Consider the following 14,885-nt stretch of genomic DNA (forward strand, 5'->3'; position numbering starts at 1 on the left):
AAGGTTGTCAGACACTCCTTGGGGGCAGCGTCACCGCCAGTGAGACCAACTGGTCTCTGGCTTGTAAAGATGCTTTAGTTTTCCACATTATTCTGGAAAGAAAATACTTTAAAGTAATAACAACTTAAAACGATATGAAAACAAACCAGCGTGCGTCCCCTGCGCTTCTTAGTTGGGCCCCAATCTAGTCCATCCAAGGGTCCAGAGCCCTCTAGCGCCTCCTGTCCCCCTGACCCACCCCCAGGGCAGAAGACGCAAAACCATGTCCCTGCCCTCCAGCTGCTTACATTTGAGTCAGGAAACAACGCAGGTGGAGGCGGGTCCAGCACGGCCCCAGGAGCTAGAAGTGCCCACCAGCCTCCTGGTCACTGGCCACTGCCACGGGTCTGTCTGTCTTACCGTCTGTCACTTGGAGACACTGTATTTTTCATTTCTGTTTCTGGAAGATTTCGTTGGAAGAAAAGTTAATTGTGTGTGTTTTGAAGCAGAGCTAGCCAATTGTTCCATTTGTAAGTCGCAAAACTTCCGGAGGCGAGCGTCCTGCCTGTTGGAAGGAGGGCGCCGGCAGGGGCAGAAGGCGGGGTGCCAGGACCCGCGGGCACATGGGGAAGGTCCAGCGGAAGGCCACCGCCTTCGTCAGACCAGACGAGCTCACGGTGCTTTTTCTTCTCGAAACAGACAAAGTGAAACCGGTGTGTCTGCCCAACCCCGGCCTGATGCTGGAGCCAAGACAGGCCTGCTGGATCTCCGGGTGGGGGGCCACCTATGAGAAAGGTGAGGCTCCTGGGCACGGAGTCTGCAGTCCCGTGAGCACGGCCCTGGGTTTGCAAGGGGGAGGCCCGAGGCCCGGGTTTCAATCCTGGGTCTACTCCCTCGGGCTGGGTGACTGGGGGCAGTTCACGCAGGCTTTGTGCCTCAGTTTGACGGGTGTACGGCGGAGGGTGTGGGATGGAGAAAAGCCGGATTGTTTATGGAGGGAGACAGGAGCTCTTGGCTGGTGGGGTCGTTGGAGAAGAGGGAGCGATGACTGGGGCAAGGTGAGCCCGCAGAACCCAGTCGCTGAGTGATGACGAGGGCGATTCTGGAACACGGCGGGGTGGGGGGGGGGGGGGGTGCAGTTCCCTGACTCCAGGGGCAGGACGTCTTCCCCCTGAAACCCAAACCTAGAGCTGCACTAAGCGCAGACCCGCCAGCTACAGGGGTGACCCAGGTTCCCCGGGAGACGGTTTAGGAGGTGGAAGGAGGGAGGGGCGGGGCAGGGCCACCTGTCTGTCCGCAGTGGCCTGTCTCCAGGAGGGGGTCCACCCCTCCCGTGGGAGCCGCGGGCTGCACTGATGGCGCGATGACCGGGTCTGTCCCAGGGAAAACGTCGGACATGCTGAACGCCGCGATGGTGCCCCTCATCGAGCCCGGGCAGTGTAACGGCAGATACGTCTACAACAACCTGGTCACGCCCACCATGGTCTGCGCCGGGTACCTTCGGGGCAGCGTGGATTCCTGCCAGGTGTTTGCCGCTTTCTGCTCTTACCTATTCCCACTGAGTCCATGAGCCCCTTCTCCCCGCTGAGAGAGAACATTCCATGTCCCTGGGAGACAGGGTTTTATATTAGCTAAGTGTCCATGGAACAGAAACAAGTATTGGACTGTTTTAAAATACAGACACCAATTGACTTAGTAACTCTTAGCTCATCTACTAGTAGACTAATATTCATCACTGGTATAGCCTCTCTTGGGGATTCTATCACTCTTACCTATTGGAGGAGAGATGACACCCACACACCCACTGGGACCCCCACCCTCTGTGCAAGGTCATGGCGTGTGCGGTTGTGGCTTGACGTCGCTCTGTTGCATGCTTGTCCCCAGGGCGACAGTGGCGGCCCTCTGGTCACGTTGAAAAACAGCATCTGGTGGCTGATTGGGGACACGAGCTGGGGGTCCGGCTGCGCCAAGGCCAACAGGCCAGGAGTGTATGGAAACGTGACGATGTTTACAGACTGGATCTATCGACAAATGAAGGTGATTTCCCTGTCCTCCTGGCTCAGAGCTCGGACTTGTCACAGCCCAGGTGTCTATGAGCCATGGTCCTGCTGCCGGGAGCTGAGGGCCGTCCCCTCCTTCCTCCCCCCCCCCCTCCCCCCAGCGTCCACCCATCACTGCTGGGGGCCTCGCTTGCACACCGCCCAGTGGGCGTGAATGAAGCAGCCGGGCTCAGCGTGGCTGACGTCACACAAGGCTGTGCTCTGCTGACCACAGTCTGGCTCAGCTGGCTCCACCCAGACTTCAGTGCCGGCAGAGAGCACAGGGACGCAAATTAGCCAGTGGAGTCGGGACGGTGCCCTGTCCTTTTCTGGGCCATCAAGTGCACCCCGGGCAGGTCCCAAAGTCCAGGGTGGGGGAGCGGCTGGGGCTCTCTGGTGCACACAGAGGCGGTGAAGACGGGAGGTCCTGGGGGCTCCCTGCCATCCTGCCCTCAGGACTCCGGGCCTGACCACGCTGCTCAGCGGAGACCTCTCCCCTGGCGCTGCCCGGATCCTGGGCAAGAGCCAGGTCCCTCTCCATCCCAGGGCCCCTGCCAGGGCTGGGCTGCCGGTGAGAGAAGTATTTTCACTTTGTGTCCCCCCAAGTCTCCAGTCTGGGGAGGGGGGCAGGACCCGAGGGCATTGTCTGACGTGGCCCCCAATAAACCAGAGGACCTCATACCTCCTAGTGGCCACAGCGGCTGGCCAGTCCGCACCCGGCAGAGGGCCGAGTGCTGGAAGGGGCACCCGGATGTCCTGTTGGGGGCTGCCCGGTGGAGGGAAGTGGGTGGGGCTCGACGGGGAGCCAGGCCCAGGGGGGGACAGTCTGCCGGGTCTGTGACAGAGCAGACCACACGGGTGTTTGGGGCATGGCCAGGGCTCAGCACCGGAGCATCAGGTGGAAGGCTGGGTGCAGGAGAGGCCACGGGCAGGGAGCCAGGCGGTTGAACACTGATGTCTCTCAGTGGCCGTGTGGAGCGAGATCTCCCAGCCCAGGCCTGTGTCCCGGCCCTGCTAAGCGGTTTGCTTCCGCACACACCCTGCTCCCCTCTCCCTCCAGGCCCGGGCACACGTGGTCCTCAGCCCAGCTGCCCGCCGCCACGGTCAGCCTCACTCCTTGACCTTCGTGCCGTGGGGAAACCATGTCCCTTTGTCCTCTGAGGCTTGCTCAGCTGTTGTATAAGTGCCTTGTCAACCTAGAGAGAAAAAAAGTTTTCTACCCGTGTTTATCTTAAGGAAATAACATCCTTTCTTTTCCCTGTGAACAGGCAAACAGCTGATCCGCCCGGCCTCGTCCCCAACACCGGCAACAAGAAAAGGGAGGGGCTGGTTTTTCATCCCCCGTGCCTGGTGTATTTTAGAGATGATCCAGAGGTCCTTTCGTTTGATTAAATCATGAACGTGTCTGTCTTTGGCAGTCTCCACAGTTCTGCGCAGGCCACGGTGGCTCCTCCTGGGCCCTGCTCCCTGGGCTTCTGTCCAAAAGGGGTGGCCACCCGGGCTGGGTGTGGGTGTCTCCGGCCAACGCAGGGCAGAGGGCTGGAGTCTGCCCACCCGCATCTCTCTCTGAGCCCGTCCAGGGGGTGCCCACGGGGCTGGTGCCCTCTCGGCCGTGGACGGTTGAGATGGGAAGGGTGCTTCGCTCTGGGCCTCTGCTAGGGAGGCCGCTTGGTGGCCCCGGGCCAGGCTCCCCACAGGAGTTTTCACTCATCGTGTTTAACTGACTCAGCAGCCCCGGGTGGTGGCTGGAAACCCAGGGACCCGCCCTTCATGGGGGATGACTTGATGATCACGTGAAGGGGCAGAGAAACCTTTTTCCTTCTTGTGGGTGAGAGTGCAGACCAGTGGTTCTCAACCTTCCTAATGCCGCGACCCTTTCATACAGTTCCTCATGTTGTGGTGACCCCCAATTTCATTACCCATTGAACATAATTAAAGCATAGCGATTAATCACAAAAACAATATGTAATTATAATTGTGTTTTCCGATGGTCTTAGGAGACCCCTGTGAAAGGGTCGTTCGACCCCCAAAGGGGTCGCGACCCACAGGTTGAGAACCGCCGGTGTAGACAGAACCCTTGGAGCATGGCAGCCATTAAGATGGGTTTGCTCCTGAGCGCGCTCGGTGTGGCCGCCAAATATCGGGTGAGGCTCCGCCCAGAGAGACCAGCCTGGCTCCCGGCCCCTAGGGCCTAGGCCAGTGGTCGGCAAACTCATTAGTCAACAGAGCCAAATATCAACAGGACAACGATTGAAATTTCTTTGGAGAGCCAAATTTTTTAAACTTAAACTATGTAGGTAGGTCCATTGTTATTAACTTAATTAGGGTACTCCTAAGGCTTAGGAAGAGCCACACTCAAGGGGCCAAAGAGCCGCACGTGGCTCTCGAGCCGCAGTTTGCCGGCCACGGGCCTAGGCGATGTGCACCTCAGGGAGGGCCAGGTGCGCTCCGAGCTGCCCTTTGGCCGCTAATCACTGGGAATTGAGGTTACGGGGCAATCAGGGATGTGTGATTCAGCGACACTGTCTGCCTGTACCGTTTCCACATGCCACTCTACCTCAGTGCTCATGGCGTCTCGGCTGTGAGGCTCCAAGTAGTTGCCACATTGGATTCCGTGGAACTGTTGTCCTTGCCACGGGTGAGCAGCGGCCCGTGGGAGCTGCTTTCACAGTGCCTGGCGCCTGGTTTCACGTTCTGTAAAGGAGTTTGCTGGAGAGCAGCACCGTGCTTGCGGCGAAGAAGGGAAAGGTGTATTGTGGACTCCGTGTGCGTGACCCTTCGGCCCCTGGGTGTCCCCCGGAAGGAGGGACCACGCTGGAACTGCCGGGGAGGTCAGTGCTCAGCCAGGACGTTGGGTTCCAGGAATGAAATGATGCTCCTGCTAGGACTTGACCTTGGAGTGGCAGGTGATGTGACCGCCTTCTCAGATGCTCGCTCCATGGGCCTCTGGCAGCGGCATCCCCGAGGCCTCCCAGACCCACGGCACTGAGGCGCCCGCTCCCCACCCCAGGGCTTACCCGGCTCGTCTTGGTGAGAACGGGTTCCTCCTTTCCTGCTCCCTTTTATTTATGTGACCCCCATTTGTCTTGTTTTGTATCATTTTTTTAAACTGTAAATTGAATTGTGAAATATTGTACAAATAAATTATACTCTTTTTCCAAATACGTATTGAGTCTTTGGCATCCTATTCCCCCTGCTCTGAGGGTTTCCTGCTACATTCACAAAAGCGCTGCTAGTTCTGAGTCGGGGTTACACCAGGTTTTAGCGAGTAGGCCACTTCACAACAAGGGGTCGGGTCTGATGACGGAGTCCACGCCCAGAAGTGTCCACGTGGGCAGTGCCAACCTTTTCCGTTACAGTTTTCATTTTGGATTCACTTTGTGAACGGTTTTCCTATGGGATGAGGCTGACTCCACTTCAAGATGTAGCCGGAGTGCTGAGACTAGGGACATACAGACATGCTTGTATTCATACTTTTATAAAGAGAAGGTAAGCCCTAGTCAGTTTGCTCAGTGGTCAGAGCATCGGTCCCAGGTTTGATTCCGGTCAAGGGCATGTACCCCAGTTACAAGCTTGACCCCTGGCCCTGGTTGGGGTGCATGTGGGAGGCAACCAATCAATGTGTCTCTCTCACATCAGTGTTTCCCTGTCTGTCTCTCCCTCTCTCTTCCACTCTCTCTTTAAAAAAAACAGCCCTAACCGGTTTGGTTCAGTAGATAGAGCGTTGGCTTGCGGACTGAAAGTCCCAGGTTTGATTCCAGTCAAGGGCATGTACCTGGGTTGCAGGCACATTCCCAGTAGGAGGTGTGCAGGAGGCTGCTGATCGATGTTTCTCTCTCATCGATGTTTCTAACTCTATCCCTCTCCCTTCCTCTCTGTAAAAAAATCAATAAAATATATTTTTAAAAATCAATGGGAAAAAATAGAAAAACAAAGAAGTTAGTTTGCTTAATATAAAATGACCCAACATACTTATGAAAACGTTAAGTGTTAATGAAAGTGCATAATTCGTGCCGATCATGTTGCTTCATGCAGCTCGGTCAGCAGGTGAGTCCCTGCATGGGTTCCCCTCCCGCTGCATTGTCACAGGGCCAGCCCCGCTTTACGCTTTATGCTCGGGTCTGGTAGGATCCCAGCTCTCTCTGTTTCATGGTCCCCTGGTCCTGCCCATTTCCCAGCCTTTGCCCCTCGGCCCAAGGCTGCGTTAGGAGCCTGACTTCGTAAACAGCCACTGATCCCAGCCCCGCAGCCTCGGCTGCTTTGGATGCAGAGCGGGCAATGCGAGCCCTGAGCGCCCTCTCCCAGGCTCCCAGTGTGTTAAGGAGAGGCTGGAATGAATGCTGCTTCTAAAGGAACATTTACGAAACTCACCCACGTGCCAGCGATCTCACTGTAAACGAGCCAGCTCCATAACTAGTGGAGCTCGGGCCGTCGCTTTGCTGGGGCTGAGGAGCCTGATCTTATCCTTTTCCCTGGAAGGAAAAGTGAGGTGGGATCTGACCACTGGAGGCCAAGCCTTCCCCTGGCTTCCCCTTTGCTGCTCCTGCTGCTGCTGGTGGGGGACTTGCCGCTCGGATTGGGTCCTGGGTTCCCAAACGCACACGGACCCTGCGGGGCCTTGTCAGCCTGCCGGGTGCTTCTGGCTTGGCCTTGCCTGGGAAAGGTAGTGATAAAGGCAGGTGCCCCCATGGCATCTTAGGGGACAACCACACACCCAGGAAGTCCTCCAGACAAGCGCCCGTGTCTCCCCCGCCGCCCGCCCTCCCACAGCATCATTGAGCACCTGCAGCGGGTCAGACCGTGCATCCTGTCAGCTCAAGGCTTTTGGTCAGTTCCGTTCTCTCCAGCCCAAATCCAAGGGACGACCGAGCCCCGACGTGCCTGGAGTGAGGGCCCATGAGTGGGCATCATCGATATTTGAGCACATTGTGCACGGCCGATGGGCCTCCAGGCCGGTGCTACCATGTGGGCAGCGGAATCTGGGGATGTCCCTCAGGGATGTGGGGCAGGGCTGGGGGACTGTTGGGGGTTCAGGCCCTTGCCCGAGCCCTACTGCTCTCTGAAGGAAGCCCCCACATGGACTCTAGCTACTTCTTCCTGTGTCCTGACCACCTGGGAGGGGCAGTGCACTCCTCCCCTGTTGAGATCCCTGGACACCTGCTCTTTTTGGCCAAAAGGAAAGAGACTGTGAGTCCTCATCAGACTTACCTTCCTGCCCCATCGCGCTGGGTAGACTCCCCATCCGGAGCACAGACTATCGGCGTTCTTCCTCCACCCTCTCTGGGACTATCAGAGAAATTATAACAGCAAAGAACCCTGGGCAACACTGCCACCTGTGCCCCTGGTCCCCAGGTGTCTGCTCAGTGGCAAGAACACCTGGGACTGGAGCAGTTACTTGGGTCGGCCACAAGGAGGCGCCAGCTCCCCAGCTCCGAGGTGAGAAGCTGGCCCAGTCTCCTAAAGGGACCCGTGCCTAGAACTGGACTGGGAATGTGTGCCCTGCCCGCTTACCCTCATTCTTACAAAAGTCTGTGCGTACTGGTATAGCGTTCTCTTTAAATGAGTCACACTGGCTGCTGGGAGGGCTCCATCCTGCATCAGCCTGCAGGTGTTTGGCCCTGAGCGAGGCACGAAGGTGCTGCCCCATCGTCTTGGCATTCCCTCTTGTACATAAATTCCCAAATTGTCCCAAAGCACGAAGGAGCTTGGAGTGTCAGGAATGGCGGGAGGGGACAGCGTAACTAGCCCTCTCTCCGGCCCTGACCAGCGGTTGCCCAGCTTGGCCGGAAGCCCCTCCTTTCTGGACACGTTGGTAGAAAGTGCTCCTGCCACTCAGGCTGGTTGTGCAGAGTGGGTCTCCCTGAAGGGCGTTTGCTCGCGAGTCCTCCTCTGGCAGCTGGCTCACACCTCGTCGCTCTGCCTGTCCCCTGGCCTTCCCTCCTCCAGGCCTGCGAGGCTTCAGCTCCCTTCAGAGGACATGGTGCGGTCCTTGTGGAACCTGCCCCTGCCTCCTGCTCCAGCCCAGTCATTCAGTGACCTGCCCTGAGCTGCCGTGGCGGGGTGTCTGCGAGTATCCACCCCTGGCGAGACCAGACAGCAGGACTGCAGTGCCCCTCCAGGCAATTCGTGGTCAGCAGTCCTGCCTCTGCTCCCCCGACCATGGCCAGCCAGCGCCTCCGCCTGATGGGCCACCTCTCCCAACTCGGCCTTTATCTTCAACTCCAAGCAGGTGCCCAGGGATTTAACAGTCGGACAACTGACCAGGGCACATGATAAACAACTAAGGCTGCTAGCTCTACCCTGTTTCACTTCCCCACCATTTCCCCTGAGCCTCTTATAAATAACCAGACCACGCGCTTTTACTCAACTTCCTCATTCCTACACCTGGCCCCGCTCCCCGGGTCCCTGCCTGCTGTCATTTCCAGGCTCTCCCCGCAAATGAAAAGGGTGTCAGTCAGCGAAACGTCTGTTAGAAAGAGTTTATTACAAACAGATGAGGTATGACTTCTATAGCATTCACGCACAGGGCACTCAGGGTCCTAAAACGTCGGGCGCGTGAACGGCCGTGGGAGAAACCGGGCAACAGCCCTGCTATGGGGCTCAGGGGCGTGGGTCCCTGAGGAAGATGGGGGAGAGCCGGGGAAGCAGGGACGACACGATGGGAAGATCATCTTCCTCACCAGGAAGACTGTGCCAGCCGCCCAACATACACCACATCCTGCACGAGGCGGGCGTCTCGAGTCTCAGGCTGGAAACCACATGTGGAAACCACATCGCTCACCACAGCTTCCTCCTGGTCCCTCCCCTCTACCGGGATGAGCACGGGTGACTAACAAAGAGGACCCCGGGAGGTGAGGCGCAGGGGAGACCCAGCCCTTAGCCCGGGAACTGGGCCAGCCGGCGCCGGGCCTTGGTCAGCCGCGCCAGCCGCTCCTTCAGGAACTTCCTCTTGTCGCTGGTGTCGCTGTGCTCCTTGAGGAGCCAGTCGTACTTCTCCTTGTCCTGCAGCAGCTGGAGCATGGCCTTCTGCAGCTCCTGCCCGTACGACCGGAGGATGAAGAACTGGATGATCAGAGGGATGTGGCTGGACAGGCGGTTGCTGGCCTCCTGCAAGGGACGGTTCACAGAGGGGTTGAGGGGGCACTGAAGGAAAGTCCCCCTCGTGACTTTCGCCACGTGAGCACCAGGCGGGACCGGACCCAGGTCTCAAACCTCGGTGCTAGGGGCAGCGAGGGACCACACACGTCCCTGCGGTGCAGAGGGCGCGGCTGGGGGCTGGGGTCAGCTGGGCTCCCGCTGGCTTGTCCTGACGATGAAAGGGTCACTTCTGACGGGAGACGGTCAGATGTGCCCCAGAAATGGAAACGGGGACACGTTCACACTATTTTCAACTCTGCCCCGAAGATTTTATGCTGTTTTTTTTTAAGTCAACACTAACATGTGTAGCAGAACAGTGATGGGCTATCAAAAGCCACAGAAGGGCCCAGGGAGTTCCAGGCAGGTTGACAGGTAGTTCAACCCTGCTCCCCACCCCCACCCCCATCCTGCCTGTGAGTGAAAAGTTTCTCTTTCCTGAGACAGGCCATCTCTCCGGAAGCTCAGAGAGACTCGCACTGAGCAAGGGCTGTGACCTCTCGGCGCCTCGGGTTCCTTCTCTGTAAAATACCAGCACTGGCCTCACGGGATGGTTAGAAGGTGACAGTTTGGAAAGATGCCAGGGGTGGAATGAGTCTAGAGCAGCGGTTCTCAACCTGTGGGTCGCGACCCCTTTGGCGGTCGAACGACCCTTTCACAGGGGTCACCTAAGACCATCCTGCATATCAGATATTTACATTACGATTCATAACAATAGCACCATTACAGTTATGAAGTAGCAATGAAAATAATTTTATGGTTGGGACACAACATGAGGAACTGTATTTAAAGGGCCAGAAGGTTGAGAACCCCTGGTCTGGAGGGTCAGTGACGTGGAGATGGCACACAGGCTACGGGTTCTAGAGGGGGCGTGAGCCAGGAGGGCGGCCTGTCCCCAGACAGAGACGGAGGAAAGAAGAAAAGGGACAGGCTGGCAGGACGCATGCAGGCGGATGCTGGGGGCCACCGGCACTGAGGTCTGATGCTGGAGAACGGACAGGAGCTGAGGGACGGCTAATATCTGGAGCGACACAATCAGGCACCCGAAGCAGCTTCCTGTAGGTAACACTGATCGATCTAAAGCAAGTGCTAGGTCTGCCCCAGGTCTGATGGTCACGCTCATGTGTCAGCTGAGCCAGGCAACAGTCCCCAGGTATTCGGTCAAACACGAATCGAGGTGTCCTGTGGATGTGGCTAGCACCTACAATCAGCTGGCTTTAATGAAGGAGGTTGTCCTCATCATGTGGGTGGGCCTGTCCAATCAGCTGAAGGCCTTACGAGAAAGAAATCCTGCCTGTACACAGCAGTTTCGACTCCTGCCCAGGAACCTCCAACCCACCTCGCCTGATGGCCTTCCTACGAACCCCGGACTTGCCCCGCCAGCCCCCAAAACCCTTCAGCCAGCTCCTAGAAACACATTTCTTTTCCTTTTTAAATTTTTTAAATTTTTTGTTTGTTTTTGTTAATCCTCACCTGAGGATACGTTTCCATTGATTTTTAGAGAGAATTGAAGAGAGAGGGAAAGACAGAGAAAAACATCGATTTGAGAGCAACACATTGATTGGTTGCCTCCTGCAGGAGCCCTGACCAGGGCCTGGGCCGGGGAGGAGCCTGCAACCAAGGTACATGCCCTTGACTGGAATTGAACCCGGGACCCTTTGGTCCACAGGCTGATGCTCTATCCACTGAGCCAAACCGGCCAGGGCTAGAAACATATTTCTTTACCTACATCTATCCTATTGGTTCTGTTTCCCCCTGGTACAACCCTGACTGATACACCAGAAATCTCATTTATGCTCCAGATATATGATGCATGAATAATTCCAAGCACTGCAACATCCCTGTGGTAGCAAAAGACTGGAAACACACTACGCCTGCAGCAGGACACGTCCATAAAATGAGACTCCGCTGCCATGACAAAGAATAAGGCAGCACCCGTGAGCGGGAATGGAACAATCTCCAAGGTGCAGTAAAGGAAGCAAGATGCCAAGCAGCACACACGGCTAACCTTGGTGTAAAAGCCATTTGCATGTATACATACATCGCGCGCGCACACACACACACGCACACATACGTGTATGCTGTCCCTTGGAGGACATCGAGAACCTGGAGGACTGCGTCTGCTGCTGCTGGGGAGGGGAGGGGATGGCATTGCTCCGGGCGGGGTGGGCGGGACACCCACTCTCCACTGTCACTTGCTCTGTTTTGGATTTTGTGCGTGTGTGCGCATGACCTACTCTAACAGGTTCTGTGAGGCAGGTGAGCAGACACAGGGTAAGTTTCGCTGCAGGAGAGGCCAAGGCGCACAGGCGTCCTTCTGTCTTGCCCTTCACTGGCTTCGCTCACATGTGTGCACCTCCCAGTGTTAGCGGGACACGGAGGTTAGAGCCCTGTGGCTGGGGGCGCGGCGTTCCCCCGGAGCATTAGAAATGTGGCATCTGGGCCCAGCTCAGACCTTCGATCCGCCCCTGCATGTCAACAAGACCCCGGGAGGTCAAGTGTGAGAAGCAGGGCTTCAAGCACAGGAACGGTGAAGGATGGTGACACCTGGGAAAGCGAGGGGGGATTATGTGCTCTACGTGTCCAGGTTTCTCGTGTCCCAGCGGGTCTAACTAAGGTGGCTCAGCTGCCGTGTGCAGCCTGCCCGGGATGCATCAGATGCCCCTTCGTGTCATAAAACACAGAGAAGCAATCAAAGCTCGCGTCTCCAGGAGCAGCTTGTGTGTGTGCAGCCGCCATTGCATCCCACAGCTGCGCTAAGGGAGTTACACCCACTCATCCCCCGGAATAGTCACTGGAAACCTACGAGGAGGTGTCATTTTACAGAGAAGAAAGCTGAGGCTCAGAGGGGTTAAGGAACTTGGCCGGGGCCACACAGCCAGTCAACATCGGGTGTGAGTGGCTCTAAATCACAGCCTCTTCTCGTCATCAGAGGCCGAGTTGCTTCTATGGAGGCGAACAAAGGGCAGAACGATGGAGCTGGCTGGTGGGCAGCTCACGGAGACAGTAAGTCAGGAAATGAGACAGAAAGCGTCTTTCGGAGACATGCGCAGACTCACCAGGCGGTAGGCCAACAGGTGTTGGAGGATTTCAGCGAGGGAGCAAGTCAAAGGATCCTCCAGAGAGGACGTCTGCTCGCGAGAACTCCCCTTCTGCTCTTTGGATTCCTTCTCTCGGATCTTCTGCAGCGCAGCCCGGTACGCTTGGTCTTGGCAGTAGACAATCTGCTCCATTTGGAAGTGCAGTCGGATGGACTTCTCCGCTTCTTTTTCTTGTTCTGACTTAATGTCTTCAATTTTGGACTAATGTGCAAGAGAAACACAACACCATTTCCCTCCAGAAATCAACCCCTGGGTCAGAGGAAACTGGGTTAGACACAAAGCCCCCAGCTAGCAGGCTCTCCAACTGGAATTAAAACAGCACGCTGTTCGGGGCAGCCTTCTGCGCCCCGTCTTGGCTTATCTAAGATGGGGTTCCTACCCTCCACAGAGGCTCAGAATTCCTGAAGAGCCTGAACCACACACGTGACCAGACCCCTTGTCCCCAGAGCCTGAGGACTCAGTCTCTTTGATTTCTCTTTTCCTGGCCTCTCATGTGGTGAGTGTATACCCATCAGAGAGCTCCCGGGATAAGAGGGATGAATTGAAGTCAATCAAATAGTCAAATTCATTTTCTCTCCCTCTCTCTCTCTCTCTCTCTCTCTCTCTCTCTCTCTTCGGTTTGTTCCTGGGATTTAGAGAAACTGGCTACCTGGGAGCCCAGGCATCTTCACACAGAAAGCACCTGGACCCCCACCTCACCAAGCGCCAGGAAGTGGGACGCGCCCTGCCAGTGCGGCCTCAGGGTTTCCTCCTGTGTTCACACAACCTCTGAGGTGAGGAGGCTGCTCTCAGCCGTGCGCGGTGGAGGAGGAGCTGCAGGCCAGGCAGGCTAAGCGGCCACCGAGCCCTCCAGCTCCTGCACAGCAGAGCTGGCCTCCCGTCTGTGCTGGGTGCTCGGGACTGAACGTCTGTGTCCCCCAGATTCATATGCTGACATTCTAACTCCAATGTGCTGGTTCTGGAGGGAGGGCCTTCGGGAGGTCTAGGTCAGGAGAGTGGAGTCCTCAGAATGGGACCGATTAGTGCCTGTAATGGGATTAGTGCCTTTACAAAAAGAGACACCGAGGTCCCTCCCCTCTCTATCTCTTTCTTTCTCTCCCTTTTATTGCTTTTAATGAGACTTCACTGGTCATAAAATAGTAAGATTCACTAATAAGCTGCATAATTTGATTCTCCAAATATACAGTAAAGTTCCAACGGTCTTAAATCCAGGAAATCTATTTTCTAGCATCAAGGTTAATTATTTTCTTTTTAAGCAAATGGTTAGTTTTACCTTGCAGGTTCTGAAAAGGTTGAAAAACTCTTCATAATTTTTCTTGGAAACATCTGCGAAGGCAAGCCGGACCATATCTGATGAAAGAAAAACAAAAAAGCCCAGTATTAGTAGGATCATTCATCATCTTAATAGATTGCAAAAAACAAGAGGATAAGGTGACAAGAACAAAAGTGCCCTCCATCCCTCCCTCCTCCCCCATCTCCCGCTCTTCTTTGCACCAAAAGAAGAAGGCATGCTTTTTGGCCTAAGAGCTCCCTAAAAGAATTTTAAATATATTTTTTTGTTGATTTCAGAGAGGAAAGAAGAGAGAGAAACATCAATGATGAGAGAGAATCATTGATTGGCTGCCTCCTGCATGCATGTGCCCTAAGGGGAAATCAAACCCATGACCTCCTGGTTTATTGGTCAATACTCAACCACTGAGCCACACTGGCTGGGTCCTAGAAGATTTATAAACCTAATGTCCCCAGCATACTTATTTAACATTTGAAGTTTTCATCCCAAGTTTAAAAAGTTGCAAAGAATATGATTTCTAGTAAGATATATCTATCTATCTATCTATCTATCTATCTATAAACATTTAATAGTCAAACCTCACATCATTCTTTTAAATACATCAATGAGATCTAAACATCCACATTATCTATTTGAAAAGAAATACACAAATAAGCTCTTAGTTAATCAGAAAATGTACATTATTTTCATTTCCGAAACCTGTATTTCCATTTCACTTCCTCACAGAATTTATCCTAACAGTATCTTTATGCTTGAAAATCTTTTACTGACTCCACACTTTATCTTTCTAAAACAGAAGTTTATATATACACTAGAGACCCAATGCACGAAAATTCGTGCAAGAGTATGCCTCCCTTCCCCCGGCTGCCAGCACCGGCTTCTCTCTGGCACTCGGGATCCCGGCTGGCTTCACCCCGGCTCCCAGCTTCCTCAGGAAGGATGTCTGGAATAATGTCCGGAAGACATCTGGTCTAATTAGCATATTACCCTTTTATTAGTATAGACTAGAGGCCTGGTGCATGCAGGGGGGGCGGGGGGGAGTCCCCTCAGCCCAGCCTGCACCCTCTCTAATCCAGGACCCCTCAGGGGATGTCCAACTGCCGGTTTCGGCCCGATCCCTGTGGAATAGGGGACTGCTGGCTTCTAACCACTCACCTACCTGCCTGCCTGATTGCCCCTAACCCCTCTGCCTGCTGGCCTGATTGCCCCCTACTGGTCCCCTGCCAGCCTAGTCGCCCCCTAACTGCCCCCCTGCCAGCCTGGCTACCCCATAACTACTCCCCTGCCGGCCTGGTTGCCCCTGTCTGGAAGGAAGTTGGGACGTCTGGTTGACCCGGTCTA

The 14,885-nt window shown here is 55.3% G+C and overlaps 2 protein-coding genes across 5 annotated transcripts in view; one reads left to right on the top strand and one right to left on the bottom strand.

The window, feature by feature from the left end:
* TMPRSS2 (transmembrane serine protease 2) overlaps positions 1-3,980 on the top strand; it is a 31,250-nt gene extending 27,270 nt beyond the window's left edge. For all 3 annotated transcript variants that reach the window (XM_070407162.1, XM_070407161.1, XM_070407163.1), the window contains exons 11-14: positions 679-774; positions 1,362-1,504; positions 1,864-2,016; positions 3,287-3,980. In XM_070407162.1, the coding sequence (XP_070263263.1) occupies positions 679-774; positions 1,362-1,504; positions 1,864-2,016; positions 3,287-3,298 (404 nt within the window). In that variant the 3' untranslated portion in view covers positions 3,299-3,980. The remainder of the gene's footprint in view (positions 1-678; positions 775-1,361; positions 1,505-1,863; positions 2,017-3,286) is intronic.
* A 4,502-nt stretch (positions 3,981-8,482) lies between these two features.
* MX1 (MX dynamin like GTPase 1) overlaps positions 8,483-14,885 on the bottom strand; it is a 28,574-nt gene continuing 22,171 nt past the window's right edge. For both annotated transcript variants that reach the window (XM_070407164.1, XM_070407165.1), the window contains exons 13-15: positions 13,527-13,603; positions 12,212-12,454; positions 8,483-9,125 (exon numbers count right to left, since the gene is read on the bottom strand). In XM_070407164.1, coding sequence (XP_070263265.1) covers positions 8,895-9,125; positions 12,212-12,454; positions 13,527-13,603 — 551 coding nt within the window. In that variant the 3' untranslated portion in view covers positions 8,483-8,894. The remainder of the gene's footprint in view (positions 9,126-12,211; positions 12,455-13,526; positions 13,604-14,885) is intronic.

Source organism: Myotis yumanensis, unplaced genomic scaffold (assembly GCF_028538775.1).
Source record: "Myotis yumanensis isolate MYYU_CA2020_CCGP unplaced genomic scaffold, mMyoYum1.0.hap1 SCAF_2, whole genome shotgun sequence".
NCBI classification, from domain to species: domain Eukaryota; kingdom Metazoa; phylum Chordata; class Mammalia; order Chiroptera; family Vespertilionidae; genus Myotis; species Myotis yumanensis.